Source organism: Helicoverpa armigera, chromosome 12 (assembly GCF_030705265.1).
Source record: "Helicoverpa armigera isolate CAAS_96S chromosome 12, ASM3070526v1, whole genome shotgun sequence".
Lineage (NCBI taxonomy): Eukaryota > Metazoa > Arthropoda > Insecta > Lepidoptera > Noctuidae > Helicoverpa > Helicoverpa armigera.
In genome coordinates, this window is record NC_087131.1 from 7,037,591 (window position 1) to 7,063,085 (window position 25,495).

At 35.7% G+C, this 25,495-nt stretch overlaps 1 protein-coding gene across 2 annotated transcripts in view; it reads right to left on the reverse strand.

Moving 5' to 3' along the window:
• LOC110374820 (uncharacterized) overlaps nt 1–25,495 on the reverse strand; it is an 87,098-nt gene that overhangs the window by 53,947 nt on the left and 7,656 nt on the right. For both annotated transcript variants that reach the window (XR_002429449.3, XM_021332710.3), the window contains exon 2: nt 10,967–11,051. Coding sequence is in view for 1 of the 2 variants with exons in the window: in XM_021332710.3 (XP_021188385.3) it covers nt 10,967–11,045 (79 nt within the window). In the remaining variant the exon portion in view is untranslated. The remainder of the gene's footprint in view (nt 1–10,966; nt 11,052–25,495) is intronic.

Here is a 25,495-nt window from a genome sequence, read left to right on the forward strand (position 1 = left end):
TAAAGATGTGTTTTAAAGGGCAACACTGAAATCATATTCTTAACTACGTGTGTAACTCCTGAGCCCTGTCAGACAAAATTTTCATAATTGTTATTAAATAAGAATAGAATTAAACACTTTACAAACACCCTACCTTTTTCCTTAGCCGATAGGCGTATTAAGTCACTAATAGTAGATTTTCCGGAACAAATATAACAAAATGCTTCTTCATACAACATTACTTGGTATACAGCCTAGCTCACACTGTATGTAATAACATTATAACTACAATTAATATCCAGTGCTACCATAATTACCGAACGTAATTGTTTTATAAATGGCATCACGTGCGCGAAACGTAAAATTTCATTACATATAAAGTTTTACAGTCGCATAGAACATTAATATTGTTATGTTGTTTTTAATTGAACATGTACCCACGCTTCAATTCAGCGCTCTTGTCTCTGAAATATGGAAATTTCGTTAAATACTTGGTAAAACAATGCGTAGATGTAACAAGTTTCTATTAAAATGCATGTTTTAAAGTTAAATGAAAGCTGCGCTGTACCCGTATAAAACTATAGACGTATATTTAGTAAAATGTTTCAACATTGTATAAGTGTTTATCAATAAAGCTCTTTCATTTTTCTTGTTATACATATTATGTATCTAGTGTATATCATGCCCTTTGTCATAACTAACATGGTTTTAATTCAATACTGAACCATATTCGTAGCTTTCATCGCAACTTTGCACTTCATAATGAATGCCAAGCATATTTACAAAGCGATAAGGAGTGTAGTGTGTTATTAGCAAGCGATAAGCTTACCCGCATACTACATACAACGTACTGAGTACTTTGATATATGGTCACCTTATACTTTACACCCTATACTCTCTATACACACTCTATAGGTACTTTATACACTCTAAATTCTACAAAACTCATTGAAACATTATTGAGTAAACGTACGTATTTCTTAGCACCAGTAGAATTCCGTTGCCATTAATAAAAACAAATTCATATAGGACAGTTTTAGTTTTAATAGGTTCCATAGAGTAGGTTTAAAGTCTACTCGCCATGTGTACAGAAAATTAGTTATTTCAGTAGCTGGATCGTCAATAATCCTAGGAATTTACGTCCCCCGTCTGTCGACGATGTAGGCTATTAAACACTGTATGCGAGGAAGCGACGACGTCGACGGTAAGATAAAACTTCATGACACTATTCACATACGTTATAGCTTAGACTAATCCTAGCAAGCTATACCGAAGAAAATTTTTGTTCTAGCGTTTATGGTGCTTTTAGAATTTCTGCATTGCTTTGTTTTTGAATGCATGAACTTGACATTCTGGATATATGGTGGCAGAGGCTATGACTTAAAAGCATGAAGTCGCAGCTCGTCTTTTGGCTGGCTCGAAGTTCTGTATATGAAGTCTAATTTAGCTGCTTAGATAAAAAGGCGTGAAAGCATTGGCAAATACCAGAACTTAGTGCAATAAACCCTTAATAATTAGCCTCAAAACATGCTATTCTGTTTTGACATAAAACTATTGTTGCCTTTAATACCTACTAACTTTATTTATAATCCTGGTACATAAATTAATAAAATTATATCGCGACAGATGTTTCGAGAATAAAAGTTGAATGGTAACAACTTTAAGCGCTTTAACTTTTTTAATATCACTGCGTAACTGCAGACTAGTTTAACGAAGTTTCATTAAAACTGTGTCGTACGTGGCATTAATTTGTGATACGCAATACTTTATGTGATTTACTTTTGTATAGAATTACCTAGAATTACGAGAAAGTTTTCTTTTGAAGTAATAATCTTTTGAAATGTTTGTTTAAAAATTAAGTCGATTACATTTTGCACTATTAAGGCATCAAACTCGTCGCCTCCAACACGTATCTGTGGAGATCAAAGGGGGAGGCCTATGTTCAGCAGTGGACGACCTATGGCTGAGATGATGATGATGATGAAGGCATCAAACGTAGATGAAGCACCTGGTACCGATGTCGTAATAAATTGAAATATAGAAACAAGTTAAAGCCACGCTCACCAAGAAGCATTGCAAAATTATGGGTATTAGAAATGATATGTCAATGTGTGTTAGAAGAACTGATAGTTGCCGATGAGGTTAATTTGTACGATAAGTTTCAGCTTCACACTCAGTAAATTCAGTAACCACTATTTCAGTTGAATTATTGATTCAGTTATATCAAATTCAGTGGCCCATAAGTTTTTGACAGCTGAGCTTAATAATCCTAAAGTTACTAGATATACGATAAGCTAACCCGGTATGACTTTGGGAGCGGATGTTGAAAAGGTCGTAACAGCCAGCTTTTTATTGTCCCCACATAATCTTATGACATACGAAATGTCTGGATTCAACCTTGACCTTTCATCTTGTTTCAGTGGTTTTCAGCGCTAAGGTCTGTGAAGGGAAGCATTTATCTTAACTAAGGAGAAAATACCAGTCATATTTTTTATCCCATTTCACATATTTTAATAAAACTATGTGTTAATTAATGTTAATAGTCTAATTTAATATACATCTTGAACATACTTAATACATGTATAAATATTTTGATAAATATTTGATGCAAGGCATAGTATCCAATACAGGTTCCAATTCTGATAAAAAAAAAGGTGGCCCTGAATTAAAATTTTATTTTCAGAGACATCATACTCGAGCCCTTTACAATTTGCCAAAAACAAGGTTTACAAGGTAATAAAAGAAATAATTCAGTACAAGTTGAGTTTCCATTACTGACGGTCGTGTTAATGAATATTTCACGATACCGAGCCGAAACGTGTTCTGTATGTATGAAATAATTGAGTTATTTACTACCAAAGAGACTGTTTATAACCGAATATAGTTGGCTCTATATTTAGACGGAATAATGTATGAGACGAAATCAAATCTTGTGGCAAGTTATTTTTGTTCCAGTGAAGGAAAACTTCTTATGTACTAAATGCTATTTATTTCACTCAATGTTTAACCTGTTTTTTTTCATCTCTTAACAACTCTTATTGATGACTTTAAAACAGTAAATAATCTTAAACTGAATCAACAGAAATACAGAACTCTACAGAAGGAATAAAACTGTAGTTACATGTAACCCATTTAACTAGATAGAGAATACTTATTTTACTGTAAACTAGCCTTAATCCTTAAACATTTACCTACACAAAATAAACCTAAAGTTCAAGGACATCCGAACTTCCTATTACATTCAACCCTTATAATATCAACTTACGCTAACAAGACTCTTTTATTTAAAAAACCAGTTCAACCGAATAATTAAGAACTAGGTTTGCTTCACAGTAATTATAAACTGCTCCCCATTAAATTGGGCGGCCATCTTGTAATTGCCAATTTTGTTTTTCATTATTAATTGTAAGGCCAAAGCCTTTGATACCGAAAAAAGTGTTAGTTAAAACCCGGGTACAATTACACAAAAAAAACTTGATAGGCATAAAAACTAAAGGTCATTATAGGTTACTAAAAATACTTTGCCCCCTGAAATAAAAAAAAAACGTTTTTTTTAACACAATATTCAGAATATATCGCTCTTTATACTGAATTTGAATTGAAGAAATATCATGAGCTAAATAAATAACATCTCATAAACATATTGTTCTGACATATATTGGTTTATATGTAATAGGGGAAACTGAATCCCTTCAGCTCAGAAAATGTTTTCTACACCCACGATGCTGTCATGACTGACAAATATGAGCGCTGTAAAAATGTTTCTTTGCATCCTCGATTAATATTTTTATTTTATACTCACATTCAATACAGTGAAAAATATTTATTGTTTATCTTCAATCGGAATACGACCTATTTCTCGCGCAGATGTAACTTTCCGGTTCAGATAAGAAAGAAAATAAAGTACAATTCTTTGAGTTATTCGAACAAAGCATACTACGTAGGTTCTACGAAATCCGTAGACCGTGCTACGGCGTAGCAAAGTAGAACGCTTCACAATCCCAGAGTTTGAATATAAAAATAGTCAACAAGCGAACGTTGCTGCGCATAAAAGCCTACAGAATAATACGAAAAGTTGTGCCTGTCCATTAATTATAACAGTATACTTAGCACAACTTTATAGTTAACAAGTTTAATAAATGTTACGAACAAAGTGAAAGCCGCGGTTAATTATAATTTTGATTTAAATAATAAACACTGAATTAAATACAAAGCCCACATAACTATATTTAATAACTACAAACACACAGACCCTTGTAATATGTCCTATATATACTAAACATTTATTACATAAAACCTTCGAGGTTAAATTCTTACTTCACACCAAAGAGTTCATATGCATTTAAGATAAACCAGCGTCATCATACTCCCCCCGATATCATTTCCTTTAACAGGAAAGCAGGAAGTTTACCTATCGACGTGTTTCATACAATTTTCAACATCAAGCCCATGCGAGCAGATTACAAGAAGGACCTTTTTACTGAATAGCGAACACAGGAAACGTAGTACGGGTGATGTAATAAGTCTGTACGGTTGGCATATAGGATATTTTTTTATTAGATTATAGTGTCCTGAAAAGCTTGTGTCGACTTTTATTATTATTCATTTCACTTATGTTTTGTTGTATGGACTACCAATGCAGGGTAAGTATCAGTTTGGATTGAATAAATATACTATTATTAGTGGGTTGCAGCATTTCATTATAACTATGACTGAACAGTTTTAGCATTGGTTATGGTTTGGTCGAATGGTTAAGTTACCTTAATGAACGGAGAATCAATAAATCATTTCTGTTTAGCATGACAAACTTCAGCAAACAAGATTCGAACTCGTAAAATAACGATACTAAATGAATTGAAAGTCATTAAAAATAAACCATAAGAAAACTGCTTCATATCAGTGCGCTTACATGTCGGGAGGTTGCAAAATTAGGACATCGGAGATTGCTCTTTACATGTCTTAGGAAAACCACACGGCACTTTCAAGCCAGACCACATCGCATATGCGTCATTTCTAAACAAAATGGAACCAGGTCCCGCCTCCCGGGGCAACCAACGTCTGGAATTCTATGACAGTGTTTTAGTGCAAATGCGTTCCTTGCGCAGCTGTCAGTTTGATTTATTTTCAAGTTTCTAAATTCCATCTAATTCTATATATGGACATTTTTATAAAACTAGAATTGGCATTTTATTTTGTTAAAGTAATACATGATACATTTTTCTCTCCTAGGTATCAAATAAAAGGTAAAATATTATTTGTATTCAGGCTAAGCATTCTTATATTTCTGTAGTTAAAACCACGTAATTCTTAAGTACTTTAGAATTAATGTAGACATTAATATGAAATGTATCAACTTAATTACTATACTACGAATACACGACTGGTTTAATATGCTTTATTCTTAAGTCTAATTGAGAATCATCGTTCTAAATAAATAAAGATAATAAATATCAACGTTAGGACTTATCTTACTCGTTATCAGGGCGTACGTAATTAAAACCAACGAACACAAATTAAGTTACAGAGGGATTACGTCTGAATCCAGGATTTATATGATTAAGTAATAAACAGATCTTGCTGTGGCGTATGATTTGTTAAATACGTAAGTATTGTATGAATATTTTTTTATGGTAAGAGCGCTTAAACACTAGCATACAACAATTGCGATGGCGCGTAAAAGTTGAGGGTGTAATAGAACCTTTTTAAAGGTTGTTTCATAAAAGAAAATTTTCACACCTTGCATACGATTAGCCTCAAACTGTTCTACACAGAAAGCTATTACCTACTTTTTAACAATTTTCTACGTGATAGAACTTCAGGTTAATTTAAAGTTTCCACCACAGGAACTTATAGTATTTATGCAAAGTGAAAACTAATTCAAAGCAAGCCTGTCCTGTATTATTAAAGCTACGATTATGTTTACAATGCCAGTGGTTCTAACTGTCTACTAGGCTACCTAATATTTACTGTGAAATGAAATTCACAAACGTGAAAATGCCCAAGTGTTTGCAAGAAAACACGTGACTTCTGGCTAATTCCTAGAAATATGTAAAAAATTTGAAGATTGCCTTGAGTTTTTTCCATGAAAGCCCATGCAATAGGGACAAAAACTGGAAAAATTCTTGACTTTTCTAAGTAATCGTGAAGTCGGCTTTCCTGTTTTTGAGGTTTATTTGTTTAATCGTGTTTCTAAGAACGTGAAATTGCTTGTGGAATGTGGTTTACAAGTTGTCTTACATGTGTATCTTTCTCGTATCTAAAGGAAATAACGTTTCTGACTGTTCCCTGGAGAGTTTCGTAGGTACACTTTTCTCTGTATTATATATTTTACACATTTTCAGCATATTTGTCTCGCAGACTTTGAGTATTGGAAAATACGTGATTTATTTACCAATAAATATTATGCCCTTTTGTCTTATAAGCTGGTTTATTGCGAATAAAAACTTGGAAAAATATTCATAGCATTAGCATTTAAAGTGTGGAAAATTCTAGAACATGCAAACAAATAGGTCTTAATACGAGTTTTATTTGCTCGCTGTAAAATAAATCGGTTGAAGTAATTGCTATAATATTATTGCAAAATAGTTAAATCACGTAGTCCTAAGTGTTGAAATATTGCAATATTTGTTTCTTATCGATTTTGGAATAAAAATAAAAGAAAATCAAATGAAATATCCTAGCTTGACAGCATGGTACCCTGTACTTGCAACAAAGCATTTTTGATTGAATATAACGGAAATAAAGGTGAATGAATGGACCCAAATGTAAGTTTTGAACTGATAAGTACTCGTTTCCTCAGTCTTCTGTAGTCACATGAACACGCTCACACTAAACTTACCGCACAACAGAAAATAAAAACACTCGTAAAATTAACCACTAAATGAAATGGACCCGTTCACGAACCGGTTGTAAAATTCAAAGTACGCTGTCCTAGATGTTCCGTAGTACTCCACAATATATAATTATCACTTACTTTCAGTACTAAAAAACAAAAGTCAAGTGAAAATTTTAACAAGTAATTATTAAAGAAAAGTACGCCTTGTATTCCAAAAAATAGTGGGTCGACAAATTGAAAGGTCAAGTTACTTCGTCGAAACCTAAATAGGTAAGTCCCTTTTTTCATGTTTTCTCTCCATTTATCGGCTTGTGATTATGATTAAGGTACAGCTCGTTGTTAATTATTTGTTCCCTGCAAAGGTTAAGTGAAAGTTGAAAATTAGAGTCAAAAGAAATTGCAATAGCAGAACTTGAAATAATTTAATCTCTTAATCAATAGACTACGAATGACAATAGCTGTGACGTTATTTGTAGATAGATTTCAGAACAAATTTTAAAGAGTATAACAGCATTAAACTAAAAACCAGTAACATTACCGTTTTAACCTAAATAATAAACGATGTTTCTACGAATATTCAAAGTACAATTTGCCGAAGTGGGTGCGAGATCTTTCAGCCCTCTCTTCTCAATAACATTCACCTTATTGTTGACCTTGACCCTAAATGTCAGTGTAGAACTTCTTTCTGTTGAACTGTTGCATCTTATTGAAAGTCTGTTATAAGTTTAAAAGGATATTAAAAGATGAAGAGTCAATCATTAATATTACCCAAAGTCTTAGTACGAAATGACACGATACTAAGTACGTATTTCGTGCTAACATGGCTGCCCAAATTTAGACCAAATGCAATACGAACATACATAATATTGGAACTAGGAAGCCTAGCATGTAAATAACAAGCAACTTATAAAAGAAAGTTCGTTACAGGCTGGAATTCAATCCACTGTAGTTACCTAACGACTAATTTCACAAACTTTACCTACTACGATACACAACTTGGTAGAATTTAGATGCCGACGTCACAACCATTGACGTAAACCATGGATGCCTTAATTAAACGTCTCGGGTTCTGCCAAGGTTACTACCATTCTGTTACTCGTAAATTGTTAGATTTATATGAAGATATTCGATAAACAAGTTTTTTTTTTATATCTTTTGAAGAAATAGAAAAAAGAAATGAGGAAGAGAAGAATCGTAGACAGCGCGTCTCTGAAAAAACTTTTGAAGTTATCATCATTTCAGGACTTTTTTTCGTCAAAAAATTACAAATTATGGCTGACCGAGATTAAAACAAGTAAAAGTTACCAAGATTTCATGAAGAATGCGTTCTGAAATGTTTGTTCTCCCGTCTGAAACTTTGACAGCTGTCAAACTTTAAGTTTATCTTGCAATTATCGGGCGACTGTCAATCTCAGCTGTACCAATATTTGTATAAATTAGAACTATTAACAATCTACAACGTAGGTACCTACTTTGGTGTTGCATAATTTAAACTTTCTATGCGTTTAGACTTTGGAATTGTTTTGTTATCTTCAGGTCAACGACAGTTCTGTTATTGCTAAATGAAAATATAGAGTAACCCATTATTGTGTTTAATACATTAAAACATTATATAAGTTATTATATTAATTAATTATTAGTGCGCGGTGGACTTAAAAGCGTGGTATACCGCAGGCATGTGTATGTATTAACAATATCATTAATTAAAAGCGGATGGGGCATTATGTGAAATAAATCAGAATGTTAATATCAATTAAAGTGTTTTGTTTTTAAGAAAAATCAGTGTTTTATTTCGTCCACATGATTATGTCATGCATAACAAGGAAAGGCGTATTGAAAGAAAACAACTGTGGAAAAATAACCCACGGAAGAATCAATGTCAAAAACAGCAGATATGTGCTTACATAATCGCTGTTACGTAAAAATAATCCTATTGGATTAGGAGTGGATTTTCAGGTAGCCGACGTGGATCCCGTTGATCTACCTGAAAAGGTTTCTTTGTAAATCGTTTAATGAAAACAACTTCAAAAGGAGGTAATTCTCAAATCGGTTGTTTGGGTTGGCTACGTTTAATGCAAGCGATTTCTTTTACTAGACTTTTAACTTAGTGTTTCATAAAATATTTGTCACTTCATATTTTCACGTCATACTGCACAGTTTCAGAGATAGAAAATATAAGTTTATGGCACTATGTATCCGGTGACTGTCAGACTGCATCGACATTTTCTATCAGAAAAGTGCCAGCTTGCAGCTTGGCGATATTTATGATGACCGTCGACCGAATACCGGCCTTGCGCTCATATTTTGGATTGGAGTGGGCAACTAGATTTCCTGTACGTAATTCCAATCCCGTCGTAGATTTTAATTAAGCCAGATGTTTGTAGGTACGTAACCTTAAAATGAATATTGAATATTTGTCCTGTAAAAATAAAATTATTTTGAACCTAATCTAAAAACCTGTCAATATGCAAATATAGTAAAGAATAGATCTTTAAAAGAGCCAAGATAACATCAAAAGTTATTTGAAAGTGTAACTTGGATTATAAAACTTATTGATATCGAACCTAGTTTCCATTACGCGAAGAGATTGGCTGTCAAAGCCATAAGCCCAGTACGTTCGGCGAGGATAATGTACCTGACATATGGAGATGCGTCACAAAGATTCTTCACTCGTGTATATGGGTATTATGATTCAAACTAGACAAATACAACGTCATTTACAGGTAATTTTCTGCATTTCATAAGGTGCTTATAATCTTAAGTGTCTTCTTCACTTCTTATTAAATAGATTCTCTACAAACTACTTCATCTTTAAAGTACAGTCAGCATCAAAAGTAGCTGAACAAATCAACATTTTCAAATGTATCTAACATATTAAATAGTCATCATTTCTTGAAAATACATAAGAGTATATAATTTACTTATCATCCTAAACTACATAAGTAGATGAGTACTATAGTAATTATCGGTGACACGGTGTTCAGCAGTTTCGAAAATTTTGTTTTGTACAGCTACTTTTGATGCTGACTGTACATCAAGCAGCTTCTTGGTGAAAAATTACTTATGTATTTCTAGATTGAGGATAAGGACTATCTCAACGTTAATGCTTGTATATTTAATTAGCTACGTAGTGCTATTATTGAAATACTTCTTTCAGTTTTCTCATATCCAACAGCACCATTTTTTACCAACCATTATTTATTTAGCGATGCTTTAAATGCATCTCAAAAGATGCATTTAACGCTTATTTTAAACTGTCCTAAAATTTCAGCTTTGAGAGTAAAATTGAAAATTTTGAAAGTTCGTGACACTATGCTGCAGTGAGAGCTAAAGTACTTAACAAAACCTATTTACATAGGACTAAGAACTTTGAATGTTCCAAAAGTTTATCTTTTGGTTAAGTCTATAGAAACGGTGTAAATTATCTTCTAGATACCTTTGTCTTTTATTTTAGTACATACAATCAAATTAAAATACAAAATTTGAACATACAACTTCAATTAAATATTTTAAAAGCAAATTGATGTCTAAATATTTTGTTCCCTAATGTTATTTACCTGTTAATCATAATGTGGATCCAACACAAAGATACATCCTTAACAAAAAATATTTTAACGAAAAGGAACATTAATTCCTGCACTCATTTGTGAAGCAAAATTAAATTTTACACTTCTTGCAAACGAAAATGGTTCCTTAAAACGATTGCAGTGTCGTAATGTACAACGCTTCCTCGAATTTAATTTAATTAGCTTTTACAGAACAGAAGAAATACGGATATCCATTTCATTCGTTCAAAAGATTATGTTACATTTAATTACAGGAAAGCAGCTAATTGTTATTGTTCTCGTTACTTTGACAGTATTTCAAATACCAGAAACAATTTTGGCGTAAGCATTGACTTTGTTCTTCCTACGGCAACACTCGCGGCAACAATTTACAAAATATTACGTAGCAAAATTACGCATTTAATCGCAAAATTCTTACTATAAAATATAAAATAGCACTATTTTAAAAATGAACAATCCAGACGTTCGTTTCAATAAAACTCTTCACAGATAACTTTAACGAGATATTGACCTTTCTCTCTCGATAGTTTCAAACAACCTTACAAATTGTGTGAACTGTTTGGTTAGGAGCAGAAGTCAAACATACCTGTGTGCGCTGGAGCTGCGAGCACGTGAGACGAACTCACGAGGACTAACGCGAGCGTAAGGAACCACATCGCTGCCATCGCGAACTGTTGACAAAAGAAATAAATATTTATACGGTGACAAGCAAAATTATAGCATCAGGACATCACAGAAAACGTATGAGAGACGAAAAAATAAAGATGATGTAATTTTTCTCACGATTTTTTTTATTAATATATCGGTTTTTGTCACGACTTATTCACATTCTATTTACATCAAATACCAATTCATTCCAAATTCTTAAGGGCAAACTCGTTAGTACGTGTATTTTACTGCCATCAATACATTCGAACCTTGTCCTGTGATATCATATTTCCTCGAACACTGAAGAGGAAATACCTACACACAGTAATGGAAACCGCGGAAGCCGTTTTGTTCAATAATACTCTAAGAAAGAAGCTGACGTGGGCTTTGCGTGTGGTAAAGTTCAGAAGACATACAAGTACAAAGTAGCAATATGAGCATAAAGGGTTATCGATAAACAATACAAAGAAGGGCAAGTACCTATAAGCCTACCCTGACTTTCTTTTGTTTTGTAGGCTTACGAAATACAAACAAATACTGTGTTGTATTTTTTGATCATCAATAGTTTTAGCGCAGATATCAGTGAACCTTTGGTCACCGAGATTGGCGTCTTAGTACAGTTTTTTTTATGCCAATGTAAAAAAGGAAAAGTTGGAAAAAAAGCTAAAAGCTAAAATTCTATATACATACATTTTAAATGCTAAAAAGCAAGCATATAACGATAAATAAATGGCAGCATTTCAAGGAGCATAGCTACGTTCACATGCAAGGCATGTTACGGGCTCGATGCTCGATGAAATCGTGAGCCAAATACCATTATGATAGTGGCAGTATTAGACCAGTACAGGAATACTGACGAAGCAAATCAACATCCATTTGGCACATTGTTTGTTCTGCGGCCGGTCAGTCGACATGTACCTTTTGAATCCAATTGTACCGTCTGCATGTGGGTAACCACAAACGTGGCTTTGGACGTCTTAGCTGTCATGGATGTATATTCTCCTGTATGGTATCTAATGTAATGAGTTTTTGTGGTAAGTGTATCTTCTGAACTGTAGATAGAAAAGGGAGGGTTTTACTGAGAAAGTTTTAGTGGAAAATTTATGTAGAAGAAAACGTTTCTTCAATAAAAATATCCCGGCATAATATTTGTCGACTAAAAATCAATTCATATTTTTTCAATAGACACCCTCCCAAAAATGTTCAATGTCCGAATTTTTTCTCAAGTTATCTTGTTAAAAATAGGAATCAATCAAAAAGTTTTGATGGATTTTGCAGACTCAATTATCCCCAATTTAAAGTTGTTGTCAAGTCTCACTAGATGTTCTTAGGAATGACTTCTGTATGACTTCTGAAACTTTAATTACTGCGCTATTACTTGATTAGTTGGTCACTAAGATTTTGTTTGGTGTAAGCAGTTTCTAAAAGTTGGACTGTATAACCTTCTAAGTCGATTGTAAGGAGTGCATTGCCATCAAAATCGCTGTAGCTGCCTAATCAGGCGTAAGTTCTTAAGCATGAAAACCTTTTAAATACTTGTTTGTTAAGTTTATTTATACTTTGTTTTAAATTAATGATTTAGCTAGTACACAACATAATTATTTCTCAAAGGGTTTTTATTTTTGAGTAGATTTTGCAGCATCACCATACCTTATTGCGCCGTTGGTGAAAAAGTCATGCTAAACAAAGGCTATCTAATACATACAAACGAATAAAATTAACCTCTTCATTGATGTTCGGACACAGAATAATATAGACTACCATCACTCCTGGAACATATTCACTCCTGAAATCCTTGTACATTACGGGATATTGTGTAGGAACTACATAATAGAGTATCAAAGCGTGTAATAAATAGCTTAGATATACGGTAATATGTTAAGTTACAGGTGCGCCAATATATCTATTCACGGTCTGTTGACGCAATCGACGTATAAGGTACATGTCTATATTACACTTTCTTTGTTTTAACGCTTTACTTAAGTAGAGTGGTTTTAATGAGTGTTACATTAAGCCCTGCTAAGATATTTACCATACAATGTACAGACTTTTGTACTCAACATAGGCTTATATTTCTTGAAGAAGTACGGTAGCCATATTTCGCAGCCGCGTTGTTACTCTCTTAACATAATTCATTTTCCTAATGGAAAACACTTTGGCCATATCAAGAGTCGAAGGACTTCACGCTGAGCCCTTTTGTTTCCGCAAAACGGTGGTAGTCGTTCTTATAATTGTGTCAATCACATAATCTCAATAGGAACTATATAATTGTTCTGATAAGGTCTTTTTGTTATTAAACTGTAACTTAATAGGTGAATTAAATGTTATTAATGATACCTAATTTTTCTCTATATTTCGCGTAACACAATTGTTTAAAAACTACCATAAGTATTTACTACCCCACATCTACACCATTAACAACCCAAAGTAAATGATCCATACTCCTCTAGACAAAATTACTCAGACCGCTTTGATGACTGCTGATTAAATCGAACTACAAAACAACGAGTAACTACTTTCATGTAATACAAACACAAGGCTCTAGTACGAAATTTTTGTGGATTTTATTAACTACCAAAGTGTGAACAATATTGTTCATATGTCAGAAAAACATCCAAATAGAGAATCCATTGCTGTTTGGGAAGTCGGTTAAAATAATCACTAGCGATGTTCCAATATTCATGATACTTCAGCGCAAGCATTTTAAAAGACTACGCCGTAGCAGGTCGTAGCCGTCTACGGCGTAGCACGCCAATAGTTGGCATTGTTTGTTTTCATTAGCTATAAGGAAACGATATTATTTTATACTTTTCAATGCGGTTTCTTCTTTGCCGTGTTTCTCACTATTTTTTATTAGATACCCACTAGAATATAATTTTGCGGATACCTCAACATTTATAAAAGAAATATGTCGTATTTGTGTCATCGCGTTATTAAAGTTTCAAGCAAAATAAATGACAAAACTTGATAGTGAGTCGCTTCATGTATAAAATACTTTCATATCCAATAATTTACATTTATGTTGCGGTTATCATATTTTATCACCTATCAGCATTAAACGATAAACACATGACGGATGCTTTTAATAGCTTCTATAAATAATGCGCCATAACACAGTAAAAATCCACAAGATATAAATTACAAAAGGTTATATTTTTCATTTTATATTTTTGTACAAAGGTACGTTGATATTAAAGCAATTATTCACGCCTTATAACATACTAGCCGGCTTTGAAGGGATAAAAATATATTCTAAAAAACCTTTCTTCATGAATGACTTAACTTATTCATGAACACCTATGATAATAAATGTTAAGTAGCTAGAAAATCCGATCAAGTGAAAGATTCGTAGTCTTCCAAGCTTTACACAGCTAGACGCTATGGACTGAACCCGGTGGAGGCAAATCATCGGCTCCAGATGGAACCCTTCTACTGACCACAATCCACAGATATGAGAGACCGACCACAGAGAGAGAGAGCTCAAAAATATATCACAGTCGACGCAACTTCTTCTTCTTATCCAGTGGGCTGCAGGTTTTAAATCACCTAGCATAAGCCCTGGTGTCAGAGTTTTCTCAAATTCACCTGACAGCCTCTGACATGGCAAGTCCATAACGACTGCTTCTGAGTAGCCTTAGGCACGATAGTGTAACACCACCAACTTCCAGACTCTGTGCTGCTTTGTGATAGTTTATAAGACCCACAAAGCGATTTCGGCCTGTTGGGATTACTGAGTCAAAGTGAAAGTCAAATCATTTATTTCATTTAGGCCTTCACAAGCACTTATAAACGTCAAAAAATATAAATAAAGTTGATTCTAATTGCCCATTCCAAAAGTAGCTTCTTATGGAGAAGAACGAGCAAGAAGCTCCATGAGACTGAGATTTGAAAGTCCTAACACATTTTGTTCAAAACAAATTCGTTCACAAAATACCAGTGTGAAACATAACAGGATTATCGAAACGCATACCTACGTAAAATCCAGTCGTTTTAACCTTTAGTTTTGCTGTAATGGAGTTTTGTAAAGCCAACGCATCGGATTTTCGATAGTTGTTAAGCCGTGATAACCCTCGTCACGCCGAGTGCTGTTGACGTGGAGCCGATCAACCAATGTCTGAACATTTTAGTTTTAAAGAGAACAGAAAGCTTATTTTATTGGGAAATAAAATTTGTTGAATTTGGACCTTGTTTGAGAGCCAATACGGGTACAGTTCCGTATGTAGTTTGCTTTAGTGTTTAATTTCAGTTCAAAAATAGTGATGGAATTAATCAGGGTAGATATTTTTAAAATTCAGATGTTACGTAATATTTTTAGAACCTTAATATTATAATTCTTACATGAATCCCTAGATATTTACAAAATATCATCTTTTTGCTCAGTATTTTATGAAATAGCGAGAGCTTTTTAATTTAGCCTTCAACTTTTTTCAGTGATAGTGATACCTGCCACGAGAGAAATTTCAATTTGCAAACAAGTTTTTTCTGAAGGAAAATATTAGCTTATAAATAAAAAGTAAGCGATATTTTTAAATGCCACTTAATGCTGGAAAGTGACCAAAAAGTGGATGTTCGAATAAGTTAAAAAAAAAACCTAGATTGGGATGATTCATAATTGCGAACTAAAATCTCATGTCAAGTGCGTTTTCATTACTTCTTAATCTCCACAAACATTGTAGTAACAGTTACTATATCAAAGTAATGATGTCACTTTAATAATAAATGCAATATCCGCCGCAGAAAATAACATTCCAGTATAGAATAACCACAACGATCGCAAAACCACGCGTCCTGATTCATAAATAGGTCTCAACGTGCGCTGGTCTACTGACCTACTTCAGAGTTCATTACCTCCTTGCACGAACCTTTAAAAAAAAGATCAGGTACTACAACAATTATTCCAAATTCAAAATTTAGCTGCAGATCACAGATGATATGAAAAACAATAAAGGCATCCCCAGATATGAGCATGCGGCCTGATATTAATTTGTAGGTCCCGTGCTGGGCTGGTTTAGTGACCCAGTTCACCGGTTGTTCCCCTTACCCCCCGTGACCCGCTCCCCTGTGCCCCGGGACAGCTCCTGCAATGGTTGATCGAAGCGTGATTAAAATCGCTTTGGTGCAACACAGCTGCGAATTGAAAAAGGATTGCTCGATTTTCCAGGACGTGTTGACCTTTGCAAAATGTCCGAGCATTTCTTCGGGAAATGCATAAATTGTTTTCCTACAGTTTGTTGGTTTTTCTGTAGGTATTTATGAAAGGTAGTGTGGTGTATAGGACAAATATTTTACCGAACATTATCTATCGTAGTATTACACGTTATTGTGGTACCGAAAGCACTTTCACTTTAATTAGAGCAACCGCTATTCAACCACATTGTAAACATTCATCATATCTTAAGGAATTGATTAAACGTAGAGCATATTAATGTTTGTAGACGAAGTAATACCACTACGTTGAACGTAGTTTATCTCAGACTGGCTGGCAGTCTAGATAGTCTCATTAATTCCTAAGTTACATCTGTCTTGAGGGTGCGAACTGCTGGAGATTAGAATTAAATACTTGTGAAACTATTTTAATCTATGAATAAAAAAAATTGTGAGTATATTTTCAGTGCCAAAAGAAACTACTAGTCATCATCTATAAAGCAGGATAACTTAAACTTGTAACAAGCCTAGGCAAACCAGGAACATAGTTAAAAATCTACAAGTTCGCGAGCTCCGACAAAGTTTCAAAGTAATTTATGTTTTGTTTGTAAACAAGCAACGACTTGCTGTAGATCGGACGCATTAATATTCATTTGATGCTAATCCGAGCACAGTAAGTTTAGCGATGAGGAAAACTATACTTCCCTAATAATTTAAGCTTTCATAGCAGGCTATTGTGACGTCATACACTGTGACAGTTTAATTACATACTCCATTTTCCGTCCATATTGTTGCATCGGCTTTTCACGGAACCTTTGACATTTTCGTCTCGGATATTTCATGTGAAAGTGATGAAAGTGATGAAGTCTTATCAGACATGTATTTTGTGGCCTTCATTATCTAACTATATTGAATTTAATTATTAAAATGAATTAATAATTTAAATGAATTAAAAATTTTATTCAAACACAAAAAAGAATTGTTTCGTCCTGAATTGATTGACCTCACTTTGTCGATACTCAGAATCGAGTTTCCAATTAACTTTTCAATTATGAAAGTATTTAATATTCATAATTATGGCTTTAACCTTAATATTTCTTAGTATTGAATCGGAATGTACATTTCAATGACTTAGTATTAGAAGTTAGAACTAAGTAACAAATCCGAAAGAACAGCAAACATTCTTGACTTTCAAAAGATGTTTCTTTGTACTACTTAAGCAGTACAGAAACAAAGATGATTACAAACGCTGTAAAAAACGACATCAAAAGTTCGCGAAGTCTTTGTTGACTTTAACCATTTACGCAATTTGGCAGAATTATTATTTCGTTGCTAGGTAAATATTTTTGGAAAAGTTTTTCTAGCATCTTGAATACAAAATTATGTTAAAGTTAAAAATAAGCCTTCTTTGGAGATATCGGGACATTGCATGAGCACATAGCACGTTCGGTCTTTCAAGTTAAGTATATTTAGTTATATGTGAGACCCCTATGGACTTTAAACTCGGTCTCAAAGTAATGCACGCCAACGAGGCAAATGTCTAGATAAAGTTACGGTTCCTAACGTCCTTAGAGGCTTGAAGGCGAAAAATATCTGACCTAGTCGTGAGAGCTGTTACTGGTACCTACTTCCTCAATATTGGTAAAATGAAATTGAGTATTGAATAACTCCCGTCTGCATAGTCAATGTCCACAAGTGATTTCTTTTCAATTCAATGAAATATTCGGTTTTGTGATAAGTAAATAGCACACAACATTAAAAAGAGCAATTATGATAAAACTAACAATCTTGCTATGTACTTAAATCGAACACCGAAAAATCGATCCAGCTGTTTCGCTTTGTAACATAAAAGTCGTAAGACTCAAAGATGTATTAGTATAAATCCGTTCAAATACACGTAATATTGTATCCATTCGTCTGACATCCATTTTGCTTGATGTGTACCATTTTATTTTACGGATAATATGTGACTGTAAGTATACTCCGTGTATCTAAAGGAGAGATCCAATTTTGTTCCTCTTAAATTACAATTGAAAGCTGGATATAGGATTTACTTCGGAAACCGTTTCATGAAGCTTTTTGACTCTGGTGGAAGAAGTATGATTGGATAGCTTTCTACGAGCGTGTGTGTATTTAACCGTTTATATAGGTGAACAATTTCAAAGTCAATTGGTATCGAGTTAGGCGTTAGCAACTTTTGTTGAAGTGGAATGGAACGCAAGCGAGCGATGCTGAGCGAATATACTCCAATAGGAACTCCCCACTATTCCACATCTCATTTCCTGTCGCCGATTCAGTTCACCTTAATCGAAATTCAACTTAAATAGGTGAAGATAGGGTCATTAATTCAGTTTTTGCACTGAAAACGAACCATAAACCAGTGAATACATTTTCCCAATTCATTCATTGTCAAGTCCTCACTGAAACTGCTTGTCATTCATTCATCAGGCCAGCTTTAATTAAAACTTACCGTACTTACAGTATCTTTGTATATTGGATGAAGTTAAATAAATCCAGGGGTTTTGTGTGAATATGTATTATTCTAAATCTTTATAATTGTGGTTTGGATTCCGTATTCTAGTTTTAAGATAATGTTTTAATTGCGTGTAAAATTTTTGACATAAAAAAAACACAAATATTTCATCACTGGAGCATTTTTCTAAAACAAATTCATGTAAATACAAATGTAGCACAGAATTATACTACTCGTTACCGAACATAGAAGAATTGAAATGCTTCTAATAGAGACAGACAGCAAACAATATAAATACTTTTTTCTCCCTACTTCTGCTTAAGTCACTCGCTTTCCTAAACACTGTTTACGTAACACTTTCAGCTAGTCTGAGCGTTAAACTTGCTCATAAACAAAAGATGTTCAGCCAATCTGAAACCAGACGTCGGCATTACACTTTGAGACAAGTATACAAATCGTCTATTCAGCAACGTTTTGCAATTCAGAAAACTTTCCACACGGTAAACTCTAAAGGGAAAATTGTTTACACGTGGTTTACTTGTGCATCGAATAAGGGTTGTTACCTTATTAAGATTATTCATTTAAGTGGTTGAAATCGTATGTCATGTTAGAGTACATTTGATTGAAATCACGAATGATTCCTGTCCTGATAGCATGAAAAACATAACACGCCTGTGAGCGCAGTCGTGTGGCAATATTTCTCTATAGAAATCTGTGTAAATGAAAATTTCAGCCACATGTCTGATCAATCAGAGAGTAAAATAAAAACAAATACGTCCCAAAAAAAACTTTTATCTAACGTCCCTTAATTTGGGTTAAACTTATATAATAGACCAGTTCTTCTAATCCATATTAAAATGGATTACCTGACAGTCTACCTTATACACTTTATGTACCCGGTTACGGCATAATACAGCTTAAGCAGTGCTTTACTTACATTTTTAAGGGCTTCCCAAACGTTTCATAAACTGTACTATGTGTTACTACTACGTAGTTTTAGGTTAAACTGTGCTGGTACATACAATATTTATTTTATTATATGTGGCATGCATAACATCCTACCTAATTGTCTATTCAACGGCATTTGTTAAGATGTACATCCATTGTCACGGAAAGAAATAGTTTCAATGTTTTTTACTAACATAATACGGTACTGTGTTTTGAAAAACAAACAAGCGAAGTCTGCTTTCCCCACTAGTCTCTCGTAGGGTGAAAAACAAGGAAACATGCAATTTAACCGCAATTGGAAGGAGGATTTTAGCTTATTGACAGTGAATGGGCTCACAATAAACCGGACAATTGAGCACAGCAATTGGAAGAGTAGGGATTGTGTTTCATGACTACTATAGTTCTTGGTACTTCTACAAGTAAGTAGGTATATCTTTGCATAAAAAATACTTATTCATATTCCAATATTTATTAGAGTCATACTAATGTAGTTAATCCTAGTAGCATAGTGTACGAGCCGCTAGCCCGTACAGAAGAGATGTAGTATGTGAGGTGGTGGTGAGGTTGGTTGTTGCAGCAGACGGGATGTAGTCAGGGAGTAAAACCGCTGTATTGTGTCCGTGCTACCGGAGTGATTTTATTGTTTACACTGTCTTACAAAATATTAACCTAAATAATATCGACTACGCGTGTAAGCTAGGTCAGCATAATCGACAAAACAATTTAATGCTAAGTAATCTAAAAAGTAAAACAAGTAATATTAACTGGCGATGCTCGTACATCTTGCCAACAACAAAAAAAATAAACAGAAAAGATTTTCCTAGCAGAAAAGATCAGTTAGACATAATAAGTGAGGAAATAAAAATGTTAAAAATAAAACATAAAGTAATTTACATGGTAACAAATAAGGGAAAGATTAGGACGTGCTCGGTTCAGCTCGGACTGACATAGGAGACGTTCCACATTCCGTCTTGATATTGCTTCGGCTGTCTCGTAGGTGCCCGAAGCTATCTTCTGTTGCCGATTCCTGCGCCCGTGCAGGTGTCCTGCTCTCCGAAGTTCCCATCATTTCAATTTCCTCCTTGCGTTCGTGAGCTTGAGGTGAACAGGCGCACTGTTCTCGTGCGGTCCTCAACTTGAAGAAGATCCAAATGCTGAACAGTATTCCACAGATTGTCATGAAACCGTAAAGAACATAATGGTGTTGTTCCGCATCTGTTGACCTTATTGTTTGTATATCTTGTTGATCTTTTATCAGCTCTATTTTCTTCTTCAGAGTATCGAGTTGTTCTTCATGCGTTTCTATTGTCATATTCGTCAAGTAGGCAATGTTGCTATTACTTGAAACTAAATGGTTTATGCTTGTCTCGGGTACGTAAACATCGTCGTCATTGTCCAATTCCATTTTGCTTTGTAGATTATAGTGCGAGTGAATAAGGTGATTGTCACCACGCATCATGCATCCTGTCGCTAAGGCAATCGTGCCCGTATTTCGTAGTGTCTGTGACGTAATTCCAGCTGGACAAAAAATGCGCATAGTGCATTCCTCGCAACACCGAAACAACCACGTGTTCTTGTTGTGTAGTTTGATCCAGTCATTCGTGCAACTTGATATTCTTGTGCGGCAACTGGATGCTACTCGGTTGTTTATTATGTCTGCTTCGCAAATGTTTGTTGCAGTTTTTATTTCATATATAGGTAGGTCAAAATTGCATAACAGCTGATTTGTGTTGATATGTATGCACGATAGCAGTTGTTGTTCGTGCAACGGTATTATCATGTCCTTTCTCAAGTTCACGGCCATATATTTAGCTGTAGGTATTATGCTGACCATGGAGCTTCCTTTTATGTTGCTAATGGGTATAACTTGCGTTAATTCATATTGTTCGTCTGTCACCAAAGGAATGGTCACTTCAAATATAAGGAAGTCTTCTATAAGTTTTCCGTGAACACTTGATAGTTTGTACATTTTTCTGATGCATTTAAGACTGCTTGTACAGGGTAGCGATAATCCTTTAGGCACCTTTCCTGATATAATGTTTAGTTGTTTTTCGAACGCATCAGGTCTCAACAAGTGAGTGTCGACCTTGCCGCTGTGAATGTCTGTAATGAGGTCGATCAATGTACCTTGTATTCTTCGTAAGTTATCAATCATCATGTTCGCGGCTACTGCAGTGGCGACAATGAAAGTTGCCTTGTCTTGTTCTGTTTTCAATTGCTGAATGCACTCTCTTAGCTGTTTATTGATTACGATGAACTGTCGGTTCATTACTTGCTCGTTCCTTTTCAGTAGATTGTATTCGCCTTCAATGATCGATGTTTGGTTTTTGTAGAGATTAAGCAAGTGATCCTCGTTGCTTTGTATCAATTTTATGTCCTTACTGTATTTCTCAGCGAATTTATCATCGAGCACTCCAAACAAGGAGTTGGCAATGTTGCCTATCCCGTTTATAAGACCTCGTCGTGCACGCTTCCCGTGCTCATCTTTTAAGACTTGATGATAATGCCTTAGCTCACGCAATTCGTGCTCGAATTGTGTTGATATAGCAAAGTAGGCGGTATTTCGCTGATCGAGTTCTTGTAATTGTGTGACATATTGTTCAACAGCGGAAACACTTCTCCAATATGTTGACATGTTGTAATAAATAACTAATCGCCAATCGTCTTGAATTATCTGAACGTCTGCGCTTTTATCGAAGAATACAAGGCGGGCCGGATCGAGAGCTGTGACGTTAACTAATTGTTGAACGGACGGTGCCACACACATTGTCATGAACAGCAACATCGTACTCAAGCAACTTGTGAAGATTCCTTTCTTTGCACTTGCAGGTCTCTGTCGACTGTGCCGCGATGGTGGAGCTGAAGTCGACTCCCTTAGTGTGTTATCAGGCTCTTCAGAAGGTTTCTCAAGTTGGCGTGTTGTTTCAATGGGTAATCTTGACACCTTGGTTATCGGCCGCTTCATAATACTTGACTTGGTTTTTAAAGTCACTACTCGTACTAAGTCATCAGCTCCCGGATGCGTTTCTGTGACGCGTCCCAGTAACCACCTTGCAGGGGGGATCTGATCCTCCTTTATAAGGACAACATCACCCACTGCAATGTTTTGTGTGCGAGTTTGCCATTTTCCTCGTACTTGGAGTGTTTGTAAGTAATCTTGGGACCACTTTTTCCAAAATTCCTTGTACATTTTTTCCGTCAGTCGCCATCGTATGGTTAATGTTGTATTGTCAAATTCTGATGTCATAGGTGGCGCCAGCACCGGACCGCCGACTAAAAAGTGCCCTGGTGTTAAGTAGTCCAAGTCATCGGGGTCGTTTGTTAGAGCGACAAGTGGCCGAGAGTTGAGGCATGCTTCGATTTGTGACAGGAATGTGTTGAATTCCTCGTACGTCAATTTTTGTTCGCCAATAACACGTTTAAGGTGGTGTTTCATGCTTTTGACTGCAGCTTCCCATAACCCTCCAGCCGTTGGCCATGCTGGAGCATTGAAATGCCACTCAATGCCACATTCTGAGATGTTTTTTAGGAGGTCGTTTTTGTTTAGTAGTTGCAATGCCTCTTGGCGTTCCTTAGCTAGAGCTCGTGCTGCGCCAACGAAGTTTGTTCCGTTGTCACTGTAGACATGTTTCGGTGTTCCCCGTCGTGCGCAAAGTCGCTTCAACGCTGCCAAAAATGTTGCGGTGCTGAGGTCTGAGACTAACTCGAGATGTGCGGCTTTGGTACATAGACAAACAAAAATAGCAATGTATGCCTTCACTGTTTTTATGCCGCGGCCTTTGTTTGCCTTTATTTCAACATGGCCTGTAAAATCCACACCTGTATGTGTGAACGGCCACGACGGCGTAACTCGAGCCGGCGGTAAATCCGCCATCAGCTGATTGCTGCGTTGACTTTTATAACGATGACACATTATGCATTTATTTAATTGGTTTTTAATTGTTTTCATTCCACCAAGAATCCAGTATTTGTTTCGAAGATGTCCCAAGTTAAGCCTGGCACCACCATGAAGCGTTTGTTTATGGGCTTGTTCAATCAACAGTTCTGATAATTTGTGGTTGTTGGGCAAAATAATTGGATGTTTTTGCGAGTTACTTAATTTGGCATGTTCAAGCCTTCCACCCTCTCTAAGAATGCCTTGGTTGTCTAAAATTGGACACAAGTTCAAGAGTTTACTAGTGGCCCGTACTTTCTTGTATTTCTGCATGTATGCAATATCGTCGCCAAATGACTTGTTTTGTACACTTTTGATGATCGTGTATTCAGCTAATTGTAAGTCTTCGGTCGTTAGCTGAGTTGTCCGTTTTGCCTTTGCTACGTCACGTGAGTTGTTTATGAATCGTAGTATCCAACTTACGGTTCTCGTTACACGAGTAATCGAACTGTGTTCTTGCAAAAGGGTCTCAATAAGTGGTATTTGGCTTGTTTGTGTTGCACAACTTTGTTCCCGGCTCCTTTGCTCCTCGTTGGTTTCAAAATTCTCTTGTTTGGGAATGTTGTTGTTTTGGAGCCAGGCGGGGCCATGCCACCATAGCGTATGGTTCCTAAGGTCGGCTGGCAAGACTCCTCTGCTTGCGCAATCTGCTGGATTTTCTTGCGATTTGACGTGTCTCCATACGTCAGATGGAATAATCTGTTTAATCTTTTCTACTCTGTTAGCCACGAAGCTCTTCCAACGCTTCACATCACCCTGTAACCACCCTAGTACCACCATCGAGTCTGTCCTACAGTAGGTTGTAACCTTTTGTTGTGTGTTGATTGAGTCCTGGACCTTTTTGATAAGTTGGGCGAGTAGGGCCGCCCCACATAACTCTAAACGAGGAAGAGAGATGGGTTTCTTCAGCGGAGCTAGTTTGGTTTTTGCTGCCACTAGTCGAATCAGCTGTTGCCCTTCCTTATCAGTGGATTTGCAGTAAACAACACATCCGTAAGCTCGTTCAGATGAATCGCAAAAGCCATATATTTCGAACGGCAGCTCTGTGTTGCCAATCCATCGTGGTATGTAAATATCGTGAATGTAGTTCATCTGTTGGCGGAATTGCTCCCATTCTAGTTGTATGTTCAGGGGTAGCTCCTCATCCCAGCCTGCCGTTGTTTTCCAAGCTTGTTGAAAGATCAATTTGGCCCGTAGTGTGACTGGCGAGAGCCAACCTAATGGGTCATACAATTTGGATATATCGGACAGCAATGTGCGTTTAGTATTGACGTCACGCTTGTTGATCAGCGCTATTCGTTTATATGTAAATTGATCCGTGCGCGGATTCCATGTTATGCCTAATGTTTTGTTTGTTTCTAAGTCTTTGAAATCAAACATTCCTTGACTGACTAGGTCATTTGGCAAATTCTCGAGTAGGCATTTATTGTTGCTAGTCCACTTTCGAAGATTGAATCCACCGCCCTTCAACATGGTTATTAGTTCATGTTGAGCCTTCTTTGCGGTGACGATGTCGTTGCAGCCTCCCAGGAGATCGTCGACATACAGCTGATTTGAGAGCATCTCTCCTGCCAGAGGAAATTCAGCGCCGTCATCTTTGATCAATTGTTGGATTGTGCGCATGGCCAAAAATGGCGCTGATTTGGTGCCATATGTCACTGTAGTCAGTTGAAATTCTTGTAGTGGTTCTGTAGCAGAATTTCGCCAGATTATTTTCTGTAAGTGTTGGTCCGTTTCCTGAAGTCGAATCTGCCGATAAAATTTCTCGATATCGGCTGTAAATACGTATTGAAACGCTCTCCAGCGCAGGATCATGGCTTGAATGTCTTGTTGCAAATTGGGTCCGCATTCCATGAGTTCGTTCAAACTACGTCCAGTGGTCGTGACTGCCGACGCGTTGAATACCACGCGTAACTTTGTTGTAGTTGAATCAGGTCGTAGTACTCCGTGGTGAGGTAAAAAGCAAC